Here is a 24,215-nt window from a genome sequence, read left to right on the forward strand (position 1 = left end):
GTGGTCTTCAGGGTGTTTTGATATTCTGGGTCTTTTGGGTCTTTGGGGTGTTTTGGGTCTTTTGGGTCTTCGGGGTCTTTCGGGTCTTCGGGGTCTTTTGGGTCTTCAGGGTGATTTGAGTCTTTGGGGTATTTTGGGTCTTCAGGGTCTTTTGGGTCTTTGGGGTGTTTTGGGTTTTCAAGGTGTTTTGGGTCTTCGGGGTGTTTTGGGTCTTTGCGGAGTTTTTGGGTCTTTTGGGAGTTTTGGGTCTTTGGGGTATTTTGGGTCTTCAGGGTCTTTTGGGGCTTGGGGGCCATTTGGGTCTTCAGGGTGTTTTTGATCCTCAGGGCCTTCAAGTGTATTTTGGATATTTGGGATGTTTTGGGTCTTTGGTGTCTTCAGGGTCTTGGGGGAATTAAAGGGTCGTCAAAGGTCTGAGGGGTCTGAGCAGTCTAAACGTAATTAAGAGGGTTAATTAAGAGGGTGTTCATTCAATTTGAAGAAGAAGAAGACGTTTTCGTCGCATATAAACATAACGACATAACCATATACGTTTGCTCTGTTATCCATACCAGTCAGGTCGAAAGAAAAAGATGCGAATCCAGAGGTGTGGGAAAATAACGTTAGGCTGGATATCAAACCTGAAATTGGAAGATTTGCATTATGCCTATTTTACTGCAGGGGTTCCAGAAATACACACAAAAAATCGTTGAGATCGTTCCAAATAACGTTAGGCGGGAGTCCAAACCTGAAAATGCTGGAGACCAAACCTGAAATTGGAAAAACAATACAGCCTATTTTACTCCAGGGGGTCCCAGGATTACCCACTCAAAATTTCGTTGCGATCGTTTCAGCCGTTTTGCGGTACCTGGGAACGGACAGATGGACAGACAGACAGACAGACGGACATTTGCTGAATTATAGTAAGATGCAAATATAATTTAATAGTATAGATTCCTTTTCCCTCCAATTTCGCTGTTTTCAGGTTTTAAAGACACCCATTCTGCCCATTTTACCTTTCGTTATACAAGTTGGACAAAGTCTAACAAATGCATGGATGGAGGTGCAGCCTGGAGAATCTAACTCGAAAGGTGTGTGCACTTACCTGTAAGTTATCTCGCCTCGGTTCAACCTGGTGGTGGCTTGGCGGTAATAAGGTGGTTGTCTTGAGACATTGGGGTCTTGGGTTTGAGCCCGTGTTGTGCCGTTGAATTAACACCAGGTGGGTTGACTCAGCCTGTCATGAATAATCTGGCAAAATGAGTACCAGATTACTGCTAACAGGAGCACTGCATGAGCGGAACAGCTGCGCTCCCACAAAATGATGCAACCAGCAGCCATGCTGGTGTTCGGCTTGCGGAGCGAGGTGTCAACGTGTGTGCTGTCATTCGATCCCACGGTGTATTTCGCGAATAGGCGAGCTATCCCCGGCTCCCTTAGTGGCCAAATTCCTGCCCTGACGTAGTTGGGTGAGCAACAGCCAATAGATTACGATGAATCCATGTCGAAACTGTTCTTGTCTCACATATGAAGATCAAAGCATATACTGTACATCAACGTGGGATGGTGTTTGCGGCGGTCATTTGTGCCGAATTCAAAAGCTTGTGTGCGATGAGGCTCCTTGTAAATTCTGCCGATATCTGGAGTCTGCATCAATATATTTTAGGAAAGCCGGAAGTGAAACAACACAAATAACAACAACAACGAAGGGCGTGGTTTGCCAAACCCGGAACAGGAAGTCGCATAGCATCGACAGCCTTTTAGCCGCATGTCCGTTGGGAAATGCGACTTGTGCTTTGAAGCGATATCCCAGCAAATGTTTGGTGACTCCGAGAGGACGAGAAAGCGCCAGTTTGTTGGAAATATTAGCGAAGAGCGGGTTGAGTGAAAACGGCTGCATAAGGTTCCGTCTTTCATTGCGCGTCGAGCCAACAGCGTCCACTGACACGAAATTGATTGTCAAGGGTCGGCGTGTGTTGGTTTAAAGGTCGGACCCTTCAGTTCATCGAGGTTCAAGAGCAAGTTGCCAAGTCGTGTTTGTTTTATTTACTTTCCAATATTCTCGAGGCGTCCCTTCTCCTTCTCGATCCTGGAGGAGCTGAGAGTTTCTATTTAAAACTCCGGGTAATAAAGAGGGGGGTTGGTAAAGCGGCTTCGAGGGCGAGGAAACGACTGCTCGAGGTTCTCGGAAGTTGATTTTAGGAGGATGGTCGAAGCAACGTCCCCGGAGCTGCCCCGTCGGATTCTCGTCCTGGTCCTGTGCTGCCTGCCCGCCCTCGGACGAGCCGGAAGGGAAGCAGATGACGCGGTCTCTGCCGACTTTGTGAACCGCGTCTTGTGGGCGGTGAACGCTGGGGGTGGTGTGCACGTCGGGGCCCACGGGATTCGCTACCGTGCGGACCCCCTGAACGGCAAGACCGGCGTGGGTCAGTGATTGTACCTGCCAACGGTGGCCCATACCCTCCCCGCCTCTCCCCTCCCCTCCTCTCCCCTTCCGCTCCTCCCCCCCCCCTCTCCCCTTCCGCTCCTCTCCCCTCTCCTCCTCTGCCCTCCTCTGCCCTCCTCTCCCCTCCTCTCCTTTCCCCCTCTCTCACCTGTCCTTATCGTTCAAATATTATATATATATATATATACATACATTACATTACATTACATTACATTACATTACATTATATATATATATATATATATATATATATATATATATATATATATATATATATATATATATATATATAAAACATATATAACTCTATAAATTCAATAATAGTTTAATATTACAAATAACAGTTTGTTAACGTTCAATTAACCATCAGTCTGCTCGTTGAGTTCATTGAAAGTTGCAAAGTTGTTTTCCTTTGTTGGCTTCGCCCTCAATATCTGACATGATGGACGCACTTGCATTTGTTGTACTGCCTGGACTGTGTTCCATTCTGGAGGAGACTACAAGCAGGGTGATTCATCAATGTGTGCGCCATCCCTCGGATGGATGTTAAGCCGGCTGTCCCATCTGCGGGCAATGATTGGTGGACGTTAAAATACCCCACGCTGTCCTTTGCGAAGAGTAGGCGAGCCATCGCCAGCACCCTGAACAAATTACTGATTCCTGTTCTAAAGAACTTCAGTTGAATGTCCGTACCGACCAGCCTGTTTGTAAAAGTCTTGCCACAGCAACCCGACAACGTCAAAATAATTGTGACCGTAAAAAGGTATAAGTCGACAGTAGCGTCATCACCGGCAATGTTTTCCTACTGTTGTTGTAGGTATCCTATGGTGGTTCTTAAAAATGAAAGTTAGAAAAGTCATGCTCCTAAGAGTTAAAAAAAATTATATGTATGAAAAAAACCAGTGGTGAAATTTTAAGCCATTTGGACTAAATTTAGGGGTTGCACACGGAGTTTGTAATTTCACATATTTGGCTCTCATAAATGTTTGGAGTTGATTATTTATTCTCCACTGCTATACTCGTGATTTTGACCATTACAGTTGACCTATGACCTTGCTATGTACTGCACATTTTGATGTTGTTTTTAAGTTAATTGAATATAGTACAGCTGTACTCTTGTGTGTGCACTTGCTCTCATTGAAGAGTACAATCGTCTCCTGACAAGGGATGAACAGCAAACCCAGTATCTGCTTCAAGCTGTGACAGACCATCGCAAGAGGTTTCCCGATTGCAGGAAATCGACGCTTATCGAGCACAAACATTGAGTGGCTGGCAACCATGAGTCACTGTGCAACCCCTAAAACTTGATGTATTCCAAAGATATTTCACAGGCAGAAGTTTTACCTCAATACCAAAAAAATTAAAGGTTAGGAGTCAAACAATTAAAAATTTTGTTTTGCCTTATGTACTAAGACCCACCCTAAGCTATCCCTCTTGTTTTATCCTCTGATGGTTATCATTCAATTTTGAACTCGCATTCAAAAGCTGATGGGATGTGTACGTCCCATTCCTTTGCCCGCTCGCCCCTACAAACAATTCTCTTCTCATCCGCCTCCTGCCTCAGCTTCCGATTATGGGACACGACTCCCTATAATGCGAGCCTTGCCCTCGGATCAGCTACTGTACCAGACCGAGCGATGGAGCGACCACTCGTTCGGATACTCGGCGACCCTGCCCGGTGAAGGGACCTACACTCTGGTGCTCAAGTTTGCAGAAGTTTATTTCTTGCACTCTCAGGCAAAGGTGCTTTGGGGCTATCCGTTTAGTCAGGCACTGCATCTCCATAAGCACTACTCCCTTATTACATACAGTAGCTCCGTTGCTTTTCACTTCTCTGATACATGTCGCTGCTCCTGCACAGGTGTTTGACATCAGGTTGAATGGTATGGATGCCGTTTACAATCTGGACATCTTCTCACGCGCCGGTCCCAGTACAGCCCACGATGAACTTGTTCCCTTCTCCGTGTTGGGGGGGCGCCTCTTTCTGGGTGAACATGAGGGAGATGTTCCTGATGGTCGGAGTGCCGCATTCAATGGAAAACTGCATATTGAGTTTGTGAAGGTGAGCTTGATGGGGATTAATGCTTACAGACGAATTGTCACGAGTCGTGAGGTTTAGCACCGTCAAGAAAAGTCAGGAATTTACAGAAATCCCACAAATCATCACTTCAGTCGGATAAATAAATAAATCTACGTTCGGATTGCAAATCGAAACGTCAATCCAATAGGCAATCACTGGCTATAATAACTCAAATGAAAACACAGGTTAAAACCTCACTCATAAAACCTCATCTATGAAAACCTCACTTCTGTCACCGATACCAAGCTTTCTGCCCACATTCACTCCTCGTTATGTGGGACCACTTCCCTGTGCCTAAATATCCTGTTTTTGTCTCCAATTCTTCAAGGTAGGCCTGTTAAGATAGGTCAGAGATAGCATACTCAACTTTGGGTTTTCTAGCCGGGCTTTATTCCCAATGGAGAATAATTTCACTATAAGTTGTCCTGATACACTGGACCTTGCACCAAAGAGTAGTCGTGCTTGAAGGAGTATTAAGCCGGCTGTCCCATGGATGATATAGATTCCATTAAAAAAAAACAAAGTGGGCTGTTGTATCCTGGGTGGATAGGACAGCCTCGACCCTCGAGGTATCTACCTACACACCTCTGAGCTCTCTGGTATGGGTTTGAATCTCAACCTGGCATCTCAGATGCAAGATGATCCATCAATGTGTGTGTGTCGTTCCTCGGATGGACATTAAACTGGGAATCCCTGATAGCATTAGTTGTTGGATACAAAGATCCTCTGGTGTCACTTACGAAGAGTAGGTGAGCTATCGCCGGCATCCTGAACGAATTCTAAATTATTGCACGCAGTCGAGTATCACACGTGTGAGTGTCGACCCATCCAGGATTGTAACCCGAGCCAAATAAACCGCATTGGATGAGCAGACGGTCCGTATAATAAAGCATGGTGTATGAATGAATGTTGTAGTCTGGTACCCTCGCGTAATTCCTGTATTCCCTTTACTCAAGAGGTGGGTAGTACCATGGTAAAATTTACAACTTTCAAAATGAGGTAATCCACCCCAGAATGCTCCTGTGCGCATGCACAGAAACCTCTGGAATCTTGCATGTTGAGGGCAAAATAAAGTAATCCGTGTGTCCGGGATATGGATTGTTAGCTGGAATGGCTCACAAAGCTCTGAAATAAGTCGAAAGTACTTGGACCATACGAGTCGGTGCAATGCCCGACTGGATGGGTGTGTATTACGCAACCCCCCCCCCCCCTCCCCCCCCCTCCCACCCGATGGATCACGACCAGTGAATGGACTGTGTATCTGTATTTGGTGCTTCTTCACATCAATTGGAAGGACATATCCCCACAGCCTCCACCACCAGCCTGTACAAGCAGTAAATGGTACGAACCCGACACCTATCATCCACGGATCTCTCGTATTTCCGTGAGACCAATTTGCATTCAGGGACGCATCAATTATGCTTAACCACGTTGATATTTCCACTCTTTTGTCCAAATGCTGAAAAACCTGGCGATCGGAACCAAATCAGTGTAACATAGATCATGTGCAAAAGGCCTTATTTAGCATTCATACGTCATTTTGAGTCGCATGTTCCCTCCAATACATAGTGATGCCTATGTGGCATGCCGGATATCATTCCAGTCAAAGAGACTCGTGTCTTTATTTCCGATAACTACCATATTTTCTACTTTAGTTATCGAGGTCATCTGATTTATTTTTGTTTTCTGTCACCCCATTTAGAATGATATACCTTCCATACACTCTCATGTGGTTCATATAATTATGCAAGCACGCCTCACTTTTTGATTTAATCCTTAAATGGTTAGGAGTTTGGATGTGTTTCGGTTCGTTTCCATACAATATACAAGTAATCTTTGTATTTACATGAGGCAAAGTGGGTTCCAATGGGAAGGTACACTACATTCACAAAAGTATGTGGAGTGGAAACGTCTCGGAGCAACAACAGCTGGCCGCGAAGTTGTAGGCCACACAAGCTCACAGAACGGGACCGTCGAGTGCTGAAGCGTGTAGCGCGTAAACATCGTCTGTCCTCAGCTGCAACACCCACTACCGAGTTCCAAACTGCCCCTGGAAGCAACGTCAGCACAACAACTGTTAGTCAGGAGCTTCATGAAATGTGTTTCCATTGCCGAGCAGCCGCACACAAGCTTAACATCACCATGCGCAATGCCAAGTGTCGGCTGGAGTGGTGTAAAGCTCGCCACCATTGGAATCTGGAGCACTGGAAACGCGTTCTCTGGAGTGATGAATCGCGCTTCACCATCTGGCAGTCGGACGGACGAATCTGTGTTTGGTGGATGCCAGGAGAACGCTACTTGCCCGGATGCATAGTGCCAACTGTAAAGTTTGGTGGAGGAGGAATAATGATCTGGGGCTGTTTTATATGGTTTGGGCTAGGCCACTTAGTTCCAGTGAAGGGAAATCTTAACGCTACAGCATACAATGACTTTCTAGACAATTGTGTGCTTCCAACTTTGTGGCAACAGTTTGGGGAAGGCCCTTTCCTGTTTCAGCATGACAGTGCCCCCATGCACAAACCGAAGACAATACAGAAATGGTTTGTCGAGATCGGTGTGGAAGAACTTGACTGGCCTGCACAGAGCCCTGACCTCAACCCCATCGAACACCTTTGGGATGAATTGGAAGGCCGACTGCGACCCAGCCCTAATTGCCCAACATCAGTGCCCGACCTCACTAATACTTTTGTGGCTGAATGGAAGCAAATTCCCGTAGCAATGTTCCAACATCTAGTCCAGTGGAAAGCCTTCCCAGAAGAGTGGAGGCTGTTATAGCAGCAAAGGGGGGGGACCAACTTCATATTAATTCCCATGATTTTGGAATGAGATGTTCTACGAGCACATACGGGTGTGATTTTTGGGTGTCCACATACTTTTGGCCATGTAGTGTATGTCCAGGCTTTTCTGAATGAATGGTTTATTTATTACATCTGCCACCGAAGGTGCACAAAGGTTATTTTATCCCCCGGCTGTGTGTCTGTCTGTCTGTGAGCCGGATTTTCGAAAAAGTTATGGATGGATTGGGACCAACTCGGTGTACAGGTTGGGGGTGTGACAAGGACAAACTGATTAGATTTTGGTGAAGATTCGGATACAGGCACGATAATTCTTTGGTGATTCTTCACCATTTAGAGATAGGGCCAAAAAACAATATATAATAGGATATTTCAAAAAGTTGTGGACGGATTTGGACGAAACTTGGTGGAGCCGTTGGGTTTGTTACAAGGACGAATCGATTCGATTTTGGTGAAGGTCTGGATGCAGATCGGGCCTATCTGTGGGATACAAAACATAAACTGTTCAGCCTGGAGGAGGTGTGCGCTCCACTGAGTGCCTTTCTCGTTTTTTTAAATATTGTTTTGATAAAGAAGCATATTAGTGGGAAAGGAGAATCTGCAACAAAAATGTAATGGTTGAAGTTTGTGTTTCTTTTGCACCAACAGGGAGAGTATGATAATCCAAAAATTTGCGCCATGTACATCATTCGTGGTTTACCGAAAGGTAAGAGATGCAGCCAATGTGATAAATTGCTAAATGAAAGACGAGCAATTCTGATGCGCTAACTTTTCAACATTTGCTTCCCTATTTTACACCCACATTTTGTACCCCTTGCACTGGTATTTATTATCACCTTTCTTTGCTTTATCACCTCCCCACTCTCTGCCAAGATGTACCTCCTTTACCGCCACTCCCATCCACCATTGAGTCTCCTCAATCAAGAGACGAGAACAAAAGGATAGCAGATTATGATGAGGATGAAGGGGAAGATGAAGAGGAGGGAGAAGATGAAGAGGTGGTGGGAGAGGAGGGGAATGAAAAAGGAGAGCCCACAAGACAAATGGCCACCCCTCGCTTGAAGCGTGCGATGGAGACGACGAGGCGTGGAGTGGAGTCTGGCCCACGGGTTCCCGATCCTTATGCATCCGACAATGGCAGCCTTACATTCCCTGTACTTGTGGCTTTTGGAGTTTTCATCCCAACTCTCTTTTGTCTCTGCCGCCTCTAAAGGGACTGGGGAACCTCTTGTTGTCGGACAGAGCCCGCATGCCTCATCTGCGTTTTCCTCCATACCTCACTGTCTGTGCCTTGTTCTGCTTCCGGAAGAGGGGGAAGTGCCTTTTGGTCTGTGCATTATGGGAGCTGCCTCCTTGGGGGGGTATTTTAAACATGGTGCAGTTACTGGTCTGCAGGTTGCTGCTGCCAGTGTTTAGTAGTATATGTGATCCCAGGTGGGTGTGGAAATGATTTAGGAGGGTTTGCTTTCTTTCTGTGATTTTATAGAGTTATTTGGAAATAAAATATATTTTTAGAAAAGGCTTTAAAAAAAGTACGACTTTGCATGAGCAATTTGGGGTATGTTTGAGAAAAGTGGATCATGAATGCAGTGGAGTTGCCAAACTCAAGATGGCTCTTTTCCTTATTCTTGCCAATACCATGTCCCGTCACCTCGGCTGCACCTGCTTTGCAAGAACCTTACCTTTTGCTTCCTGCTACTTCAGCTTTTTTGATGGAGTTCTTTTTAATTCTCTTCTGCCTAATTTTCTTCTTCACTGGATTGGGGAAGCCTTGTGCGGTACGACGCAAAGAATCGTTCTTGTTCAAGTTGTAACTTAGTATCTGATCAAATGGAATACAAATCGCAGATTGTATCTTTGATGCGCTGTGTAATGATTGCTTTGTTGGCAAAAACATGAGAACAAAATGTCCTTGTGAGGGAAGAGTCGATTGTGCATTACTAATTGGTCATCAAGCGTGCAAAACATGGAGAAGGTGGTGGCCGCGTTGGGTCGAGTCAACTGGTTCTTACCGAAATCTGCTGCGAGGTAATACTCGTCTATAAATATTCATGTTTCGGGTCTAGCAGCAATGTGAGACCAAGGAATGGTGCTGACAAGCGGAGGCAAACGCGCACGTTGCGATTGACCGGCGTTTCGCCTACTTGGTAAAAGTTGCAGTGACCCACTGATGATGATGTGGTGGGCACATTATACTTTTTGCATTCACAATACTGTGCCAGGAGACTTGTGCGGTTGCTTTGGAGGAACGGGGAGGCATGTAGGATACATCGCGAAGGTGAATGCCACCCAGGGTTCAGGAGCCACACACGTGTTGTGGGATTCAGAGTTGTCCAAACAAAAGAAATGCAATGTGACCCGTGCTGTTCACGCCTCGAAAATGGAATCCCAATTTTAGCTAATCTGAGCGACTTGAGTAAAACTTCCTCCCCATTAGAGCAGGACTGTTCTCCACAATTCATTCTCGCCCACAACATTTGCCATGAAAAGCTGCCATGCCAGCTGTCACAACACCGAAAGCTTATTCCAGGAGAAATCTCATTAAGAGGTAATTGGCCACTTTTTTGAAAGCGACAGAAAAGAGGGTGCCAAACTGCAAGTTGCTGTAGTTTCTATAAAAGTCTCTAAACCTGCAGGTGGTGAACAACTTTTTTAATCTGGATTTTTGCTTGAAAGTAAGTAGTGGCTGGTGGGGTATGGTAAAGATTGACTGTTTCGGAAATGTGTTGGAAACATTTGTACAGAACTCCCTGCCATCTTCAGCTTGTGATATGTGAATGATCGCAATAAAAGAAGGTTCATAATAGTCTTCCCTTTTCAAAATTTCTCTCGGAACAAAGGTTTAGACCAAATGTTTTGATCGATTTTTCTTCATTGGATCGTGAGAGCCTGCGGTCTTAAAACCGTCAGGCATTAACATTATATTTTGTTGCATTTTTTTGGTCTATATTCGTAAATAGTCATAAGGTCGGCAAGCACAACGTCGCTTTGAGGTACAATGTCTTCAATCCTGATTTTTACACAGATGTGAATGCTTTTTCGATTCAATTCAATTCAACTATATTGTCACTGCAAGGTGCAGAAATACAAGGTACAACGAAAAGTGGGCTTTCAAGCTCCCAATATACGGTGCCAAGTCTTGTCACCTGGGAGTAGGTTAGGTGACTAGTTGAAGTAGCATAGTGTACTGGTCTCGATAAGAATATACAGAGATAAGTGCAAGAGCAGTGCAAAAACTAGTGTAAATGAGCAGATGAGCAAGGACTGGCATTGCAGGTAATGTGGTGTCTGGCAGTGGGGGTAGCCAATGTATTGGTTGAGTTAGTGGTATGTGACAGAGTTCAGCTGAATAACAGTCCTAGGGAAAAAGCTGTTCCTGAGACTAGTCGTACGGGCTCGAATGCATCTGAAGCGTCTCCTAGATGGCAGGAGGGCTAACCGTCAATGGCTGAGGTGGGTGGGGTCCCTGGTGATGCTGCTTGTTCTCCGCAGGTAGCGTTTCTGATAGATGTACTGAGCAGCTTTAACTACCCGCTGCAGAGCTTTCTGGTCAGAGGTGGAGAAGCTGCCATACCACACCGTAATGCAGTTTGTCAGGATGCTGTCTATTGTGCAATGGTAGAGGTTGCGAAGAAGCTAGGAGGACAGATTGGTTCTCTTCAGCCTCCTCAGGAAGTATAGACGCTGCTGAGCCTTCTTCACCAGAGAGGAGGAGTTAAGGGACCATGAAAAGTCCTCCATGATGTGGATGCCCAGGAACCTGATGCTGCGGACCATTTCCACCTTGGCCCCATAGATGTAGATGGGTGTGTGTCTGCTGCCTCTAAACTTCCTGAAGTCCACAATAAGCTCCTTGGTCTTCTTGGTGTTGAGAGCCAGATTGTTTTCAGCACTCCACATCATAAGGTGTTGGACCTCCTCCCTCATTGTTGGTGATCAGGCCTACCACTATGGTGTCGTCTGCAAACTTGATGATGGTGTTGGAGTTTCGGACAGGCACACAGTCATGGGTGAAGGGGGAGGAGAGGATGGAGCTCAGCACGCATCCTTGTGGAGCCCTGGTACTCAGGGTTAGGGTGGGGGAAGTGTGGTTGCCAAACATAACAGACTGGGGTCTGTCAGTCAGAAAGTCCAGGGTCCAGTTGCAGAGGGAGGTATTAAGTCCTAGGATGTGAAGTTTGGTGGCAAGCTTGGTGGGGATGATAGTGTTGAATGCTGAGCTGTAGTCAATGAACAGCATTCTGACGTAGGTGTCCTTGCCTTCCAAGTGGGTCAGAGCAGAGAGAAGGGCAGTGGATATGGCGTCCTCCGTTGACCTATTTGCACGGTAGGCAAAGTGGTGCTGGTCAAGGGTGGTGGGGACAGTGGCTTTTATGTGAGCCAGGACCAGTCTCTTGAAGCACTTCATTATGATGGGGGTAAGTGCGATAGGGCGATCGTCATTCAGGCTCGTCAAAGTGGACTGCTTCGGCACCGGAACGATGGTTGTAGACTTGAAGCATGTGGGGAAAAGTGCATGGGCCAGTGACAGGTGGAAGATGTCAGTGAAGACATCAGCCAGCTGGTCAGCACATGCCTTAAGTACCCACACGTCCAGGGATTCCATCTGGGCCAGCAGCCTTGCATGTGCTCACTCTGCGTAGAGAGTCCCTCACATCAGAGGTGGTCAGTGTGAGCACCCGGCCGTCTGATGGTAGTGGGGCTTTGACAGCCCTGTTCATGTCAAAGCGAGCGTAGTTGTTAAGCTCGTCAGGGAGGGAGGCGTCGCTGGTCTGGGGGAGCAGGTGTTCTTGCTCTTAGAGTCCATGATGGTTTGAATGCCTTGCCACATGCGCCGAGAGTCTGTATTGTTGTGGAAAGGGTGCTGCTCAATCTGTTGTGTGTAGTTCCGTTTGGCGTTCCTGATGCTCTTTTTCAGGTTCGACCTGGCTACACTGTAAGCCACAACGTTATCGGACTTGAATGCTGCGTCACTTGTTTTCAGCAGCGAGGGGATCTCCCCGTTCATCCATGGTTTCTGGTTGGGGAATGTCTGTATGTCCTTCTGGGTTGTGACGTTCTCTACACACCTGTTTATCTACCATATAAAACACAATTTGTGTGTGGGTGTGTTGTGTTGTCTTGTGTTGTCTTGTCTTGTGTTGTCTTGTGTTGTGTTGTCTGTGTTGTCTTGTATTGTCTTGTGTTGTCTTGTATTGTCTTGTGTTGTGTTGTCTTGTATTGTCTTGTGTTGTCTTGTCTTGTGTTGTGTTGTCTTGTATTGTCTCGTGTTGTCTTGTGTTGTGTTGTCTTGTGTTGTCTTGTGTTGTCTTGTATTGTCTTGTGTTGTCTTGTGTTGTCCTGTGTTGTCCTGTCCTGTGTTGTCCTGTCCTGTCCTGTGTTGTCCTGTCCTGTCCTGTGTTGTCCTGTCCTGTCCTGTGTTGTCCTATCCTGTGTTGTCCTGTCCTGTGTTGTCCTGTCCTGTACTGTCCTGGCCTGTGCTGTCCTGTCCTGTCCTGTGTTGTCTTGTGTTGTCCTGTGTTTTCTTGTGTTGTCCTGTGTTGTCCTGTCCTGCGTTGTCCTTTGTTGTCCTGTGTTGTCCTGTCCTGCGTTGTCCTGTCCTGTCCTGTGTTGTCCTGTCCTGTCCTGTGTTGTCCTGTCCTGTCCTGCCCTGTGTTGTCCTGTCCTGTGTTGTCCTGTCCTGTGTTGTCCTGTCCTGTCCTGTGTTGTCCTGTCCTGTCCTGTGTTGTCCTGTCCTGTGTTGTCCTGTCCTGTGTTGTCCTGTCCTGTGTTGTCCTGTCATGTCCTGTGTTGTCCTGTGTTGTCCTGTCCTGTCCTGTGTTATCCTGTCCTGTCCTGTGTTGTCCTGTCCTGTCCTGTGTTCTGTTTTGTCCTGTCCTGTGTTGTCCTGTCCTGTGTTGTCCTGTCCTGTCCTGTGTTGTCCTGTCCTGTCCTGTCTGTATGCTTTGAGTAGTGCTTTAGGAGGGATTTGAGTGGGGGGGTTTAAGGGGCAATCTTTGAATACGACTGTGTGTCAACTGGTTAAAATACCTAAAATAATCTGAGGACCCAAAAACCCCAAGGACTGAGAAGACCCCGAAGATCCAATGGACCCCAAACACCCAAAATACCCTGTAGACTGTTAAAGACACAAAAGTCCATGAAGTCCCCAAGGATCCAGAAGACCCCAAGGATTCTGAAGACCTAAGATACCCCCAAAGACCCAACATACCCCAAAGACTGAAAAGAGCCTGAAGACCTAATGGACCCAAAAGACCCAAAGGACACCGAGGATCCAAAAGAGCCAAACAACCAACCCCAAAGACCCAAAAGACTGAAAAGAGCCTGAAGACCCAAATGGACCCCAAAGACCCAAAATATCCCAAGGACTCAAAAAGACCTCCAAGGACTCTGAGGATCTAAAATTCCCCAAATACCCAAAAGACGCTGACGACCCTAATGGACCCCAAACACCCAAAATACCCTGAAGACCCAAAACACCTTGAAGACTGTTAAAGACTCAAAATACCGAAGATGCAAAATGCCCTGAGGACCCCAAAGACCCAAAAGACTGAAAAGACACTGAAGACCCAATGAACCCCAAAAACCCAAAATATCCCAAAGACCCTGAAGACACAATGGACCCCAAACATCCAAAATACCCGGAAGACCCCGAGGATCCAAAATACCTAAACAATCCCGAGGACCCAAATGACCCAGAGGAACCAAAATACCCCAAGGACCCAGAAGGCCCCAAGGACTCCGAAGACCTAAAATACCCCAAAGACACAAAAGACCCTGAAGACCCAATGGGCCCCAAACACCCAACATACCCTGAAGACACTGAAGACTGTTAAAGACCCAAAAACTCCAAAAGGCCCCAAGATCCTTAAAGACCCAAAATACCCCAAAGACCCAAAATACCCCAAAGACCCTTAAATACCATGAAGACCCAAAATACACCAAATACCCTTAAAGACCCCAATGACCCAAATGACCCTGAGGACTTAAAAGACTGACAAGTCCCTGAAAACCCAAAATACCCCAAAGACACCAAGACCCTTAAAGATCCAAAAAACCAAAAGACCCTGAAGACCCATGAAGACCCCAAATAGCCAAAAGACCCCAATACCCCAAGACCCTTAAATACCCAAAAGACCACAAATACCCTGATGACCCAAAATACTGAATACTGTTAAAGACCCAAACGACCATGAAGACCCAAAATACTCCAAAGACCCAAAATACCCCAAACACCTTTAAATACCCCAAAGACCGAAAAGATCGAAAATACCCTGAAGACCAAAAAGACCCCGAAGACCCAAAGTACCCAAATTACCTTCAAGACCGAAAAGAGCCCGAAGACCCAAAATATCCCGGTTACTGAAAGGATCGAAAATACCAAAAAGACCCCAAATAGCCCAAAATACCCCAATACCCAAAATATCCAAAAGACCCTCAAAGACCAAGAAGACCCCAAAAAACCCAAAGACCGAAAAGACACAGAAGACCGAAAATACCCCATATACCCTTAAATACCCCAAATACCCCAAAGACCCAAACAATCCAAAAGACCCCAGAACCCCTTAAAGATCCTGAGGACCAAGTGGATCCCAAATTACCCCTAAGACACAAAATACCCCAAAGATCCAGATCGAGGACCCAAAATACTCGAACGACTCAAAAGACCTAGAGGACCCAAAAGACTCAAATGACCCAAAAGACACCGATGAACCAGAAGAACCAAAATACACAAAAGACACAAGACCAAAAAGACCCCAAGGACCCAAATGATCCAGAGGACACAAAAGACCCCAAGGACTCCGAAGACCCAAAGGAAGAGTAATTATGCCTCTTACATTGGAATTGTAGATGGTGGCTTGCAAACTGAGCCTCAAGGTCGGTGTACAGAAGCGGTATTTTTTAATCACAATAAATACAAGGCACAGGGAGGTGAAATTTGCTGCACGTGATGTGCAATGCGCGCAGAGTAAACAGAGTGTTCATTTACGTCTGTATGATGTCTAATAAATAAAGATGATATAACTACACCTGACACTAGGCCCAGAATTCAGACTTTGACATGCTCACGTGGCTGTACCGTCAAAAACTGTTCCAACCCGTCATTTTTGACGGGCTTTATACGAGTGTAGAATAAAACTGTGGAAGCATATTCCTCAATGTCAGTGTGAGAGCCCTGTGTGGCTTCCCGAGCAAACATGTACCAGCCAATGCGTTCAAAACTTTGTATCTTGGGGTTTGTCCCAGGGGTGGCGAGGATTAAGTTGGCTGAACGGTGCAGGCGTTTCTGGACAAATTGAAGAGTCCCCCCTCCCCCCCCCCCCCCAAGTATATTTGGGATTTCGGCCCTGTTCATGTTTGAAGTTTTGACTCTATTTTCCTTTCATTATTATAATAGGTTGTAGTAATTGTGCAATTTGATTACGTTGTTTGTTTTTAGTGAGTAGATTAAGGTTTTTGTGATCTCACCGAACAGGTGTCCACACCAATCCGAGGTTTCGTCAATGTGTCCTGGACCATGGGACTAGTTGATCCATAAACGAGCAGTCGGTCCAGTGTCTCACTCTGCGGGGCGCGACCCTGCAATCAATGCATTGGGAGACATTCAAATTTGCAAAACACATATAAAGATTCTATATTCGAAAATAGAATTTGGTGTGAAAGCATCGATTGAAGGGCCCCTGCCCACGTTACGTCAACCCACTTACGTTTGATCTCAAACGTCACATGAGAGTGCGAGAGCAAGATTAGATGTCACAAGAAAACATTAGATGCTTCTAATTTGAGTTGTGATCTGCAAGATGATTTTCAAAGGCCACATGACCTTTGACCTGTTGAATTGACCCGGACAACCCAAAAACATAATGCCTTCGCCTGTGCCACCGTTGCAGTGCCCCCTGTAGGTTTGAGCAGGAATTTGTATGAGGATGCAGACGTCAGCTCACCTCTTTGTGGAGGAGACCGTGAATCTTCATCATCCACCAACTAATGCCGCACACGGAACACAGAGTTACCATCCACCTGCCGGACAGGATACACATTGCTTTCATTGTTATAAACCCGAAAAGTTACCCTCGGTGGGTTTAAGACTTACCCAGACTCACCAAGACGGAGTTGTCTTGACAATCTGTTTCAGCACCCATCTTGTGAATAGGAGTGATGTTTGTTGATTTACAGGTAGACCGTAGACGAATACAGGTAGACAAGGGTTGGGCAAAGCACGATAGGCTGAAACGTGGAGGATTTGAAACAAAAAGCTATTTTTGTCTTCACTCTCAGTTGAGGTGGGAAGGAAGTTGATTATAAGATGGGGACAGAACGACTGAACGGGATGGGTTTGGTACACGAGATTGGAAACAAACACTGAGTTGAGACAAATCTACCTTATCTGGAGAGTCTGTGCCATGTCGTGAGGCCGTTTGATGCCAGGTGATCGCATGGGATGGAGGGAGAGCATAAGTCAGAGACAGACCTCACAGGGTGCCGCCATGACTTGGAGGAGGAAACTTTTTGGAGAGTTCAGTCATGACATTTCTTCGATTGTTTCTCGTTTGCCTCAGATTGGATGCACACTTGTTGCACACCTAACGGAGTGACCTAAAGTTAGCCTTCGTGGTGTTAAGCCTTCCATGTTGGGAAAACAATCTCATACAAACACAGCGAAGAAAATCCAGCCCCGCCTCCTCAAGCAACGCCCCACTCAAGCTCTGCCTCCCCCGCCCCCCATCAAGCTCCGCGTCTTGCCAACGATGACGCTGATTCGCTTCAAGCGCCGATATTTCACATTCAACATCTATATAATAATAGCGTAAGTACTCGACTTTGTTATCCCTTTTACGCTGCACCCAGTGACCCGATGCCCACGGCACTAATGGATTTACGATCTACGAACCGCGCACTTTGTTTACACATACACTCGTACAGCCATACTCGAAAAATCTGAATTAGCCGACGTTGGGGCCCAAAAGCATTCGATTAACTGCCGATACGACGCCATCTTACGACGCCATCGTATTGGCATCTGCTGGGTGAAGGCGAAGCAAGCCGTCCGCTGATTGGACAGTCGAAGGCGAAAGCAAGCCGTCCACTGAGTGGACAATCCAGAGCATGCATTTGTGCCGGTGTCGGCGATCGTTGTTCATATACGCACTATTCATTCTCATCTTTCTTCCTAACTCTTACTCGGACAAGCAAATCCCCTATGCCATCCATAATGGTACACTCTATCCATACACCACATTCTCCCTTCTGTGGATGTTCCATGGGTTTCGACTAGTCAATATGATTTATTTTATTTTGTTGTCTGCAATTTGCGCTGACTGACGCGCTCGATGGCAATTTTACTTTTTTCCGCGCGACTGCAAGTCTTCAACGACAACTACCGTGACTACCAGCCTACCACGACTACTTCATACCACGAGTACTTACCTCACAAGTATTGGTATTGATAGGGATATTTTTTAGATAGTATGTAATAGATGAATCAAGAAATTCAATATCCATAAACTTTTGTCAGAAGAAGAATCACAAATTTTAATTCCCGAGGAGGACAACACTTTTGTCTTCAAGGAAATACACAGCAAGAAAACAATAACCTTTATCAACCAAGAAGAGCATACTACAATTCACAAAAGCACATTGCAAGATTCACAGAAAGTCCCAAGTGAAAATCCTGGTACAGTAGAGATGTACATCAAAGGAAACATCATAAGGATACAGTAGCATGCACAGTATACAGTCAACATACAGTGGAAACATACAGAATCGACCAGCCAAGTAAAACATCCCAAGTACAACATTTACAGCATTACAAACCTAGTGAAAATCCTAAATACAACAAACCAACATGTTACAAACCCAGTGATAATCCTGTTTTGATGTCAGTTCTGATCTTTTATGCAAGTTTGAGAAGGGGAGGAGCAAGTGGATGGGGAGGAGCGAAGAGAGGGGAGGAGAGCAGTAGGATTGGTTTGGCAAAGTGTGGGTGGGAGGGAGCAAGGATCGCGGGACACAATGTGATTGGTCGAGTGAAATATTGGGATGGGAGTACTCCCCGCCGAGAGCAGGTCTGCATTTCAAATTCTTTAATGAGGCTTTCTGTTTTCCCATTGTCTCCTGCCAGACATTTCGGAGCCATCATCCTTCTAATCCTGCTTGGAGATTTCAAGAACATTTGAAGGTCATTCTCAGTGAAGCATAAATAAGAAATAAGTGGATATATCTTTTACTCATTTTCGACATGACAAGGACAAAGATTACTTATTTTATTTCAAAGCACCATATCTTTAACCATATTACCCTTAGTCATAATTAAATAATTACAGTGCCTTTATTATTAAAACTATACCAAATGATTTACCATTCTGTGGTTTTATCTGTAATTCATTTATTGTTAACATCATTGTTTCCACAGGACCTGAGTATTCTGCCAGTTGATGCAAGGATTATCATACCATATTTGCAAATTAACACACGAGTAACATGAGTTTTAATAAGTCATGTTAAAACTTCAAAACAGGCATGCAATAAGAAAGTCCTTATTTAATGAATAGGTCACTCAGTAGCTATGACAACCACATCCTTTGTCAACCTGCAAACTCATCTTTTCTCTCATAAGTCAAAATCATATATAAGAGGTATAAACCTATTGAGGTATAAATCATTCAGTGATCCAGCAGCTAGGATATCTGTGTCTTGCAGCATTTCTGGGCCACCAGATGCATCGATCAGTTTCCCTAGGGCTTTAAAGAAAGCCATTTCTATGTGGAATGGACCAAGCATGATGAAGACCTTGTCGAACCTGGGCGACTCGGTAACCTGAATCTGCATGGCAGGTTTGGCAGCATTGAGGTCATAGGTTACAACACCATACTGCTGACCGCACTCTTGCGCACAATTCTGTGTGGTGATTAGGGTATCCTGTATAACATCAAGCGACGTTATCGGCTTGTTCAAGTTTTTCATATACAAGACATTTTGTTCTGGAGTTGTGTCTGGGCATATCAAAGCATTGAATCCTACCCACATGGGAATGTTAGCCATCTGCAAGGCATGACATATCATCCATGCAAGGTCCTTGTCTAGAGCTAGCTTCCGATTAGCAGGCCGGTTGTCAACATCGGTGGTTTCATAATCAAATGTGCCCATTCGGGGTTTTTTACGGTATGGCTCAAGGGGCTGTTCCCGAACATGCAGTTTTCTCTTTCTTGATACTTTTTCTGGCTGTGATGTTGTTGGCGCAACTTGATTAACGGGTCTGCTTGTCCCTACCACATCTTTATTTTGATACAAGATACCCATTGTATCGTGAAGAGTGTCGGCTCCTGACAATGTCTCAGACAGTTCATCAAAATTGTCGAACGCCAAACCAAACACCTGATCAAGAAGGGTTCCCTCCGGACAGGTCTGCTCCGTACTCTGAATGGCATCTCCTAAGGATGTCTCCAGTGTCTCAATGGTGTGGTAATTGACAACATGGCCAAATCTGTTCAACATTTCAATCAGCTTCCTGCTACCAGTCATAGACTTGATTGCCATTCCGAGAATTATCTGTTTGGCTGGTTTTACTTTCCCCCTTTGAGTAACGAATAAGGCATCCTGGCTTGAGGACAAGGCACGACGTTTGAGTTTTGGAGTGTACAAGTTTTGATTGGGGCCCCCGTACAAGACCTGAAAGAAATCTATCAACATATCTGGGACAGTAACTTCACCCTCATACAGGTTTTGCAGAGTGGGAGGTTCAGGTAGAGGTGTGATTTGTGCATGTTTGATTGCTTTACGCAAGAGTAAGGCAGCCTTATGAATGACAGCTTCAGGCGATGCTGCATAATCATAGGCTGTATGGATAAGGTGCTCACCTAAACCTGTGGGATAAACAATGGCCCCTGCCTTTCTAGCCCTATCTTTACACTCTACCCTAATTATGTCACCAAATTTATTCTGTAAGTTTGTTGCCAAATTTCTGGCTGTAGAAATTGGAGTCTCACCGGCGTCTTCACAAAGCTCTTGGTACCGAGTGAAGATGGATGTAAGAAGTTCAGGCCTTTTGCCAAATATAACTGATTTCTCGATGTAAGCATATAAACCTAACAAATAAATGCTACCTGCAATAGCAGTAGGCCTATGGAGAGACTGTGCATTGGAAAGGTAAGTACTTCTGCAACTGTGATGGTACCGAACCTCTTTACATCGAAAGTCTACACCAGAGATCAGTCCAAGAAGGCTGTTGTCCTTTTTATCAGCTGCAGCAGTTTTTATTTTTATCTCAGCTTCGAGAGTTTCACATTCACCAAGATGTTCTTCTCTACCACCCTTCTTCTTCCTAGCTTTCTTGCAAAACAGGCAAATGCGTGGGAAAATACCCGAGGTAGACGTTGACGGGGCAAAATCACATGATGAACGCAGGGTCTTCTCACTTGATGCATGTGTCTGGGTTTTTTCTGTTGTATCATCACGTGGCACGGCAGTAAAGTTTTTGTAACAGTTCACGTGATAGCCATGGCTACTGTCGGATTCATCTGGCAGCGACTGAATTATCGTATAGTACTTGGATGTGACAAAATTTCGTTTTTGTCTCCTCCTTGCTGCTACATTGATGATGGATGACCAATGGTCTTCAGTGATGGGTGCGATGTTGCCAGTGGTCTCATCTGCTTTTCCCACATGGAGGATACACTTCCTGCCAGGGTCAGGAGCTACCCCGCTAGCATGCTCCATAATCAAGCATAGGCCTCACCTGAAATAAAAAAATGACATATGTTAGTGGGTTCGAAAATCAACAAAAGTTGGGGGCATGTTATTTCTTATGGAGAAAATGAAACATGGATCTCTGAAGGTTTTTGCATGTGTCGATTATAATGCTCCTATTATCAGATTGTGTGGAAATCAGAAACGCAAAACCTCTCTTTAAGGGCATTATAATGTAAATTAGATTAGGTATGTCGTTAATCGTTGACATGTCTGACAGGTCTAATAGTCCAAGATCTGGGTGGATTTTATTTGGCATGGAAACTACAAAAGCTTAGTCATGCTGGTGTAGTGCAGCAGCTTACCTGACCCCAGAAAGCCAATTCTTAAGTGCAGCTAGCGGTGGGTGGGGTCCTTCAAATATTATTTCTCGGAATTTGGTGAATTATTTTCGAGTATGTTAGATGAGGAATCCTTGGAGTTTATAATTTACAGGAAATTGCTGGACAGGGAATTCCTCAAATATAATTTCTCGGAAATTGTTGAAGTATAGTTTGTACAGGCAATTCTAAGAAATTACTTGTAGTAATTTAGAAGAAATTTTACCTGTACTAATTTAGCAGAAATTGTTATAATAAATGTTACAGCTTTTACATTGTCTTCACAGTTTACATTGTCTTTTACATTGTCTGTCTCCAATCCTTGGAGTTTATAATTTACAGGAAATTGCTGGACAGGGAATTCCTCAAATATAATTTCTCGGAAATTGTTGAAGTATATTTTGTACAGGCAATTCTAAGAAATTACTTGTAGTAATTTAGAAGAAATTTTACCTGTACTAATTTAGCAGAAATTGTTATAATAAATGTTACAGCTTTTACATTGTCTTCACAGTTTAAGTTTCTCATGTAATTAAGTGCAGAAAACCCCTATTCCGTGACCTTTGACCTCTTCTTAAGTAACCTTACCACCACATATTCTGTTCTTAAGTTGTGGTTTATGGATGAGGGGACCATTCTCTACATGTTGTATGTGATTTCAGTTTTGTAGCTTATATGTCAAATAAAGGCCTAATTAGCACTAATTAATGTTGTTCTTAAGTGACCTCCCCACCAGAAATTTTCTTCTTAAGTTGCAGATTTGTAGTCGGTGGAGATCACCCTACCACTTGGCATATGAGTTGGTCTTGTAGTCTCTATGTCAAATAAAACCAATCTGGGGGGTACTTTGAGTGGCGCCCCCTACCCCACCCACCGCTAGCTGCACTTAAGAATTGGCTTTCTGGGGTCAGGTAAGCTACCTGTACCACACCAGCATGACAAAGCTTTTGTAGTTTCCATGTCAAATAAAATCCACCTAGCTCTCAGACCATATATACTGTATATACCCTTACAAAAGATTTTTTTTACTGAGAAGATATTGGATCAGAGAGCCAGAGATAGCTAGCCTACCAGACTGCATGCACGTGGATTTGGAATAAGTTTATAGGATTTTACACTTTAGACTAACTTTTATCAAACACTAATAAGCTATAAGTTTTATTTGATTCAGTGTTTAATTATCGTTCTTTTGAAAGATTTACTGAGAACGTTGACAATTCCATAAAACTATCTATAAGATTGACTTGTAAGTGGAAGTAGCAAGAAAGTGCACTGGGCCCATCCCCCATCGGCCAGCGCAGAGTAACTCATCCACGTCTATTATATCAGGGAACTCTTTGTCCAACTCTGCAAAATAATTGCCATGTATTTTACTTATCAAAACAATGTTAGCTTCGACCTCGTACTGAGTCGATTTCATTCACTAGTTTTACCACACACAATGGGATTTGGAAAGCAGTTCAGTGAATGCTTATTACTTCAGACGACCTTGTCAGACATGGTGCCACCAGTTGTATTATTTTATTATTTGTTGTCAATTGTATTATTTTACATTGAAAAACAGTATACTTCTACAACTTACTTATAGGACTAAATAAAACATTTCATTTTATTTATCATTTTGGGAAGACCCAATCCAACACTATATTTCAAAAAACACCCTATCTGTAATCATATTACCCTCAGTCATAAAATGATATTGCCATGACAATATGTGGTCTACCATTGCCTCGAGGAAGAATTTCCTTTTCTCGAGCAAACGAATTTGGTCAGAGTGTCGGAGATAATTCCCCGACTGAAGGAAATCTCAACTTATAAATGGAAATCACAAAAAAACTTGCACACGAGGTGAGCAGGTTGCAGCTCATAGATATTACTTGCTTCATAAATTTTACACTTCCACAGCATACTAGGACTTGCCTACTACTGTCAGTGCCGCCACTGTGAGTACGACTAGCATTCCAGTACCAGTACCACTCCTGCTAGATGACGACTACCACAACTACAACCACTACAACTACTAAAATAAATAATTCTCATATCGAATCCACATTCAGATCTTCACCAAAATCGAAACGAATCATCCTTGTAAGACATCCAACCAGTCTACCAAGTTTCGTCCAAATCCGTCGACAACCTTTTGAGATATCCTGCTATGTATCGTTTTTGACCCAATCTCCCAATGGTGAAGAATCACTCAAAATATTTCTAGTAGCCGGATCCGAATCCGGATCTTCACCAAAATCGAATCATTTCCTCCTTGTCACACATGCCACATTGCTGTCAAATTTCGCCCCAATCTGCCGACAACTTTGTGAGATATCTTGTTCAAAAACGGCCAGACAGACATGTGTGAAAACATAACCCCCACGCACCTTTGGTGGTGGAGGGAACGAGTCTCTCACTTGAGAAACATTATCGATCCTTTATGAACATCCAAAGAGAATCTGTTGTTGCCGACGATCATACCACCCTGAATACGCCCGATCTCGTCCGATCTCCGAAGCTAAGCAGGTTCGTGCCCCGATTAGTACCTGGATGGGAGACCACCTAGGAACACCGGGTGTTGTCGGCTTTTTTCTGCTGTCCGGTGGGGTTTTGTTTTGATTGTCTGTAATTTGCGCTGACTGACGCGCTTGATGGTAATTTAGTTTTTGCTGCGCCACTGCTAGTCTACAACTACCGCTACTGCCAGCCTACCACGACTACTTACTACCACGAGCACTTACCCCACCAGTTATTGTATCCCACTGCTTGCCTCCTACTGTCAGTGCCGCGACTGTGAGTACGACTGGCCTTCCAGTACCACTCCTATTAGACGACTACTACAACGACTATGACTCCTACGA

At 44.7% G+C, this 24,215-nt stretch overlaps 1 protein-coding gene and 1 pseudogene across 1 annotated transcript; both read left to right on the forward strand.

The window, feature by feature from the left end:
• Positions 1 to 1,687: 1,687 nt before the first annotated feature.
• LOC137424486 (malectin) lies at positions 1,688 to 10,109 on the forward strand. The gene is made up of 5 exons (XM_068111982.2): positions 1,688 to 2,405; positions 3,990 to 4,168; positions 4,287 to 4,487; positions 7,949 to 8,006; positions 8,174 to 10,109. The coding sequence occupies exons 1-5, from the start codon at positions 2,186 to 2,188 to the stop codon at positions 8,509 to 8,511; spliced, it is 996 nt and encodes a 331-aa protein (XP_067968083.2). The 5' UTR covers positions 1,688 to 2,185; the 3' UTR covers positions 8,512 to 10,109.
• A 13,712-nt stretch (positions 10,110 to 23,821) lies between these two features.
• LOC137419932 (5S ribosomal RNA) lies at positions 23,822 to 23,941 on the forward strand (annotated as a pseudogene).
• The last annotated feature ends 274 nt before the right edge of the window (positions 23,942 to 24,215 follow it).

The sequence above is a fragment of the Myxine glutinosa genome, chromosome 1, assembly GCF_964187855.1.
Source record: "Myxine glutinosa chromosome 1, kmMyxGlut1.1, whole genome shotgun sequence".
Lineage (NCBI taxonomy): Eukaryota > Metazoa > Chordata > Myxini > Myxiniformes > Myxinidae > Myxine > Myxine glutinosa.